Source organism: Ctenocephalides felis, unplaced genomic scaffold (genome assembly GCF_003426905.1).
Source record: "Ctenocephalides felis isolate EL2017-DRISC unplaced genomic scaffold, ASM342690v1 CF-g0.4_SCAFFOLD_01170, whole genome shotgun sequence".
Taxonomy (NCBI): domain Eukaryota; kingdom Metazoa; phylum Arthropoda; class Insecta; order Siphonaptera; family Pulicidae; genus Ctenocephalides; species Ctenocephalides felis.
In genome coordinates, this window is record NW_020537324.1 from 77771488 (window position 1) to 77775860 (window position 4373).

Here is a 4373-nt window from a genome sequence, read left to right on the forward strand (position 1 = left end):
AAAGTCGCTTTTGTGATATGATGAGTCAAAATTTGTAGTCCACAAATTTCAAAGCCATTTTTTTGAAGTTAGCACAAAAATAAATCTACAAAATTGTCTAGTTGTATAAAAAATGTTACCATTAATTTAAATCATTAAATAATATCAAGAACTACGTACATGATATATGTAAACGTGCAGTTAACTAATTTTATCTAAATATTTAAATCTCAATTTCGATCGATTAAGTCAATTATTACGCATTTCGGAAAGTTCATGCAACTTGCCTTAAGGTAAAGTGACCATTTTATAAATTCATAGGTAAATTTATATAAATTATGAAAATAAGCGAACAAGCGCTATCTTTTTTTGAAAATTAAATTAATTATGAAGAAATTGAATAAAATTTTATACAAGGCTCAAAAGCAAAAAAAGCATATAGATCGAAAAATATAAGATGTAATATCACAGATAAAATGTATAACAAATGATGGAATAATGAAGTTCATACTGTCCGCAATTTTGATTTAAAAAAATTGGTTTATATAAAAAACTATTACAAGCATTTAAGCCGATTTTTATGGAACTTTTTTTGGCGATATATATCATCAGAACTTACTGAAATATTACGGCCTTACACGACAAGTAGTTTTAAAAATTCATCGAAGTTTGAGAAAATGGATAGTTTTTTTGACATTATTGTTAATATTAAAATTAGAGGGTTTACTTGGTATGACGATAGTAATACTTGATCTTAATGAACATACTGAATCATTAAAGTGTTACGGAAACTGGTTCAATTATAAAAATTGTTGATTTTTGAAAATTTGCTCTTAGAAAATACTCCGAATAAAAGTGTTCGTTCGTTTTCAATTATGTGTAATAAATCCACTCGGAATACTTTTAATCACTCATAATTTAATTTATTTTTTATTGATTAAGTCGATTATTCACACATATCGGAAAGTTCATGTAACTTGCCTCAAGGCTAAATACCAAACCAACTAGTTGTATCTAATATTTCCAATTTTAAATTGTGACTTTTAATATCATTTATAGCCTAAATTGGTATATTAGAATAAATTGGTTCCTTTTTGAATTTGGCTAAAATATTTGATTTGATTTATGCTTTTAAATTGTGATTTTTATTATTTTCATGACTTGTAAGCAAATCAAATTTAAATAATAAATCAATTAATCATTAATCATCATTTTACAGTGTGTTTTCTTAAAATTCATTCAACTGTCAAAATTAATTAAAATTTCTAAAATGGTAATATTTGGAATATGAAATATGATTTTTATTATAGCCTATAACCTCAGTTTCATATAAATGCATGCAGTGACCCAATAAAATTCAAAATCGGTTCAGTACTTTAGGAGAACATTCCGCTCAAACATCGTGACATGTACTTTAAATATAAATATATTTTCATATATTTATATATATATATATATATTTATATATATTTATGTATGATTTAGTAGTTAATTTTGATGTTGAAATATATGAGTGAGTTCTTGAGGGCGATACATCAAACATTACATTTTTACATGCCTCGGTACTAGCAAAGTACAGAAGTCGTGGCAGAAATTACATAATTCTACTTACATTTTTGTTCAATAAATCTATCATTTTTCTGTTTACATCATACAAAAAAATTATATAAAAAATGCATAGTGCTGACAAGTTAGTTGTATAAATGTTAGTGCCAAATCTCTAGTGCTGTGTACACTTCTCTATATGTAACTAACCAACGTAATATCCACTGATGATGACATTAAATTGAATGTCGAAACGTTTGGAAATAAAGATTATTTTTATAAATCTTTGGCTTTTCTTTGTTTGATGTATCGCCCTCAAGAACTCACTCATATTTATGTATATATATTGAAAAATGTATGATTTTTGTGCAAAAAAACGCACCCGATGTCAGCTGCCGGTCACATGTTGCGAATGACTTCTGTCGGAAAACGCCGGCAGAGCCTTGAGGTAGGACTTCGTTCGAGATTTTACTGAAAAAAAAAAACAAACAATAATAATAAGGAGAGAGAGAAATAGATTAAAATCAATAAAATAAAATAAAAGAAGTAAAAATAAACTAAATATGTAAAATCGGAGACAAAATTTGATATTGTAAAACTAAATGAATGATTGTTTTTGTACTTAGTATACCGGAATTTAAGGGGCACAACTAGTGTGAAATTTAAAAAAAAATCGAATTTTGAATTTTTTCATATTTCGATAGATTATACCTTTAAAAATAACATATCAAAATTTTATATCGATATCTTAAATAGTTTCTGAGTTACAGCCATTTAAAGAGTATATATATAGTATATAGTATAACGATCATTTAATCTTTAAACGCGTTTTTTCTCGAAACAGCATTTTCCGAACTTGCTGCAACGATTTCTCAAAAACAAATGATCCGATCACTATCAATTTGTTTTTACATGTTCTATATATAGTTCTCCGTAAAATGAACTATTGATTTTTTTGATCGGATCAAAAATCGAATTTTGGCAGTCCAAAAACGACCAAAATTTTGGGTAAAATTCGACTTTTTTTTAAAAAAACGCCGTCATTTTGTCAATTTTTGATTTTTTTCTTTATCGTAGTTCATTTTACAGACAATATTATCTAGTTTAACGAGATCTTTTTTTTTAAATTTCATCCACGTAGAAGGCTGGAATCACTGCAGCAGTGAAGAGCCTTTTTTTGTCGCGCCTTTGGAGATCGACGATAACTTAAAAAATATTTAATTTTTTTCTCCAAAAATTTTACTATGTATTCTTAAAACATGTATAAATATATTCCTAAAATTTTGAAATGATTGATAAAGTAGTTTTTTTAATATAAATTCCCAAAAATCACCTCTTCTTTAGGCGGTTACACTAGTTGTGCCCCTTAAGGCGATAATGCACCTTGCATAATTTAATTAACCTTACCCCTGTTCTTACATTTTGAAATATTTGGTCTCTATTCTACATAATACGCTTTCTCGCTTAAGACGTCTTTCTAGAACTGTTTTTCGGAATATCATCTTAAAGATTTAATAAAATTATATTCCGAAAAAAGAAGAAATATTCTCTAAAAATCTTTTTTTTGCGTTATGCCGATTTCTCATTCGCAAAATTTCTTACATTGAATTTCTCGCTCGTTCTCAATTGCTTTTGCTCGTTCTATGATTTCTTACTCAAAGTGTTAAATTCTCAATCATTCTTTTAATTTCTGGCCAATTTATTCAAAATCTCACTCACAAAATCATCAAATTCGTCAAACCTTCATTTAACTACTTACTGATTTATTTATTTCTAACTCAATTCAAATTTTTATTAACTTCCCTTAGGGCAAGTTATAGTAATCGCAAAAAAAATCGAAAATGAAAATTTTTATATATCTTCAGGTTTCAGAAGTTTCTGAACATTTTGGCATACCTTAGAAAAAATGGATGTATGTGTGTGTGTGTATGTGTGTGCGGATACAAAATTTCGTCGACGATTTCGGGAACACGGATGAAGCAATTTGAATAATTCAAAAAACATTCGATTCGTATTGATAAGGAGACGTGCTGATTAGTTTTTGGCAAAGGCAGGTCTAGCCGTTCCGAAGATATGGAGCAAAAAGTGCCAAAAACGGTAACTCAGTTTTTAAAAGAACAGAGCGTCCGATTTGAATAATTCACAAAACATTTCACATTTCACAAGATGAACTACTGATCAAATTTTCATGAAGGCAGGTCTAGCGGTTTCGGAGATCTAGTGAAAAAAGTAAAAAAAAATGCCATTTTGCGGTCAAAAATGATCATTAGACATATGCACATTAAATTATCAGATATTTTATAGAGATTTTAACAATAAGTATAAATTTTGTTTACATTTCTATGGGTTCCATACCAATGTTTATCCGTTTGACGGCGACGCGGCGCTTACGCGCTTTTACATTTCGTCTCTATGCAGTTAAAGCAGTACGATTGCTTTGAAAAAAAGTTCAGAATTTCCAAAATATTTCAAATAAAATTATTCTTCAAAAAGTCTCTTTTTTTTCAAAAAAAAGTAAATTTTTGTCAAAAATTTATAGTTTCTCAAATATCTAATTAATGACTCTAAACGTATAAAAGACTTATTTGAAATATATAATATATATATATATATATATATATAGTATGTGTATATATTTTATGTATATTTATTTTAGCGGCTTAATTTAATCCAAGTAACATCAGAAATAGATTTTTTACGATCCGCATTAAAACCCGATATCAGAGAAAATCGAACGAGCATGACGCAAAGTTATCGGAAATTTTTTTTATGTGCGAAAATAATATGAACTGATAGATTTTTTTTGTACAATATTTATAAAACAAGATAAGATTGTATATAAATTGTCA

At 27.6% G+C, this 4373-nt stretch overlaps 1 protein-coding gene across 1 annotated transcript in view; it reads right to left on the bottom strand.

Annotated features, from left to right (window-relative positions):
- Positions 1-1912: 1912 nt before the first annotated feature.
- Positions 1913-4373, bottom strand: part of LOC113367664 — an 8506-nt gene continuing 6045 nt past the window's right edge. Inside the window, exon 4 of the mRNA XM_026609251.1 lies at positions 1913-1995. Coding sequence (XP_026465036.1) covers positions 1913-1995 — 83 coding nt within the window. The remainder of the gene's footprint in view (positions 1996-4373) is intronic.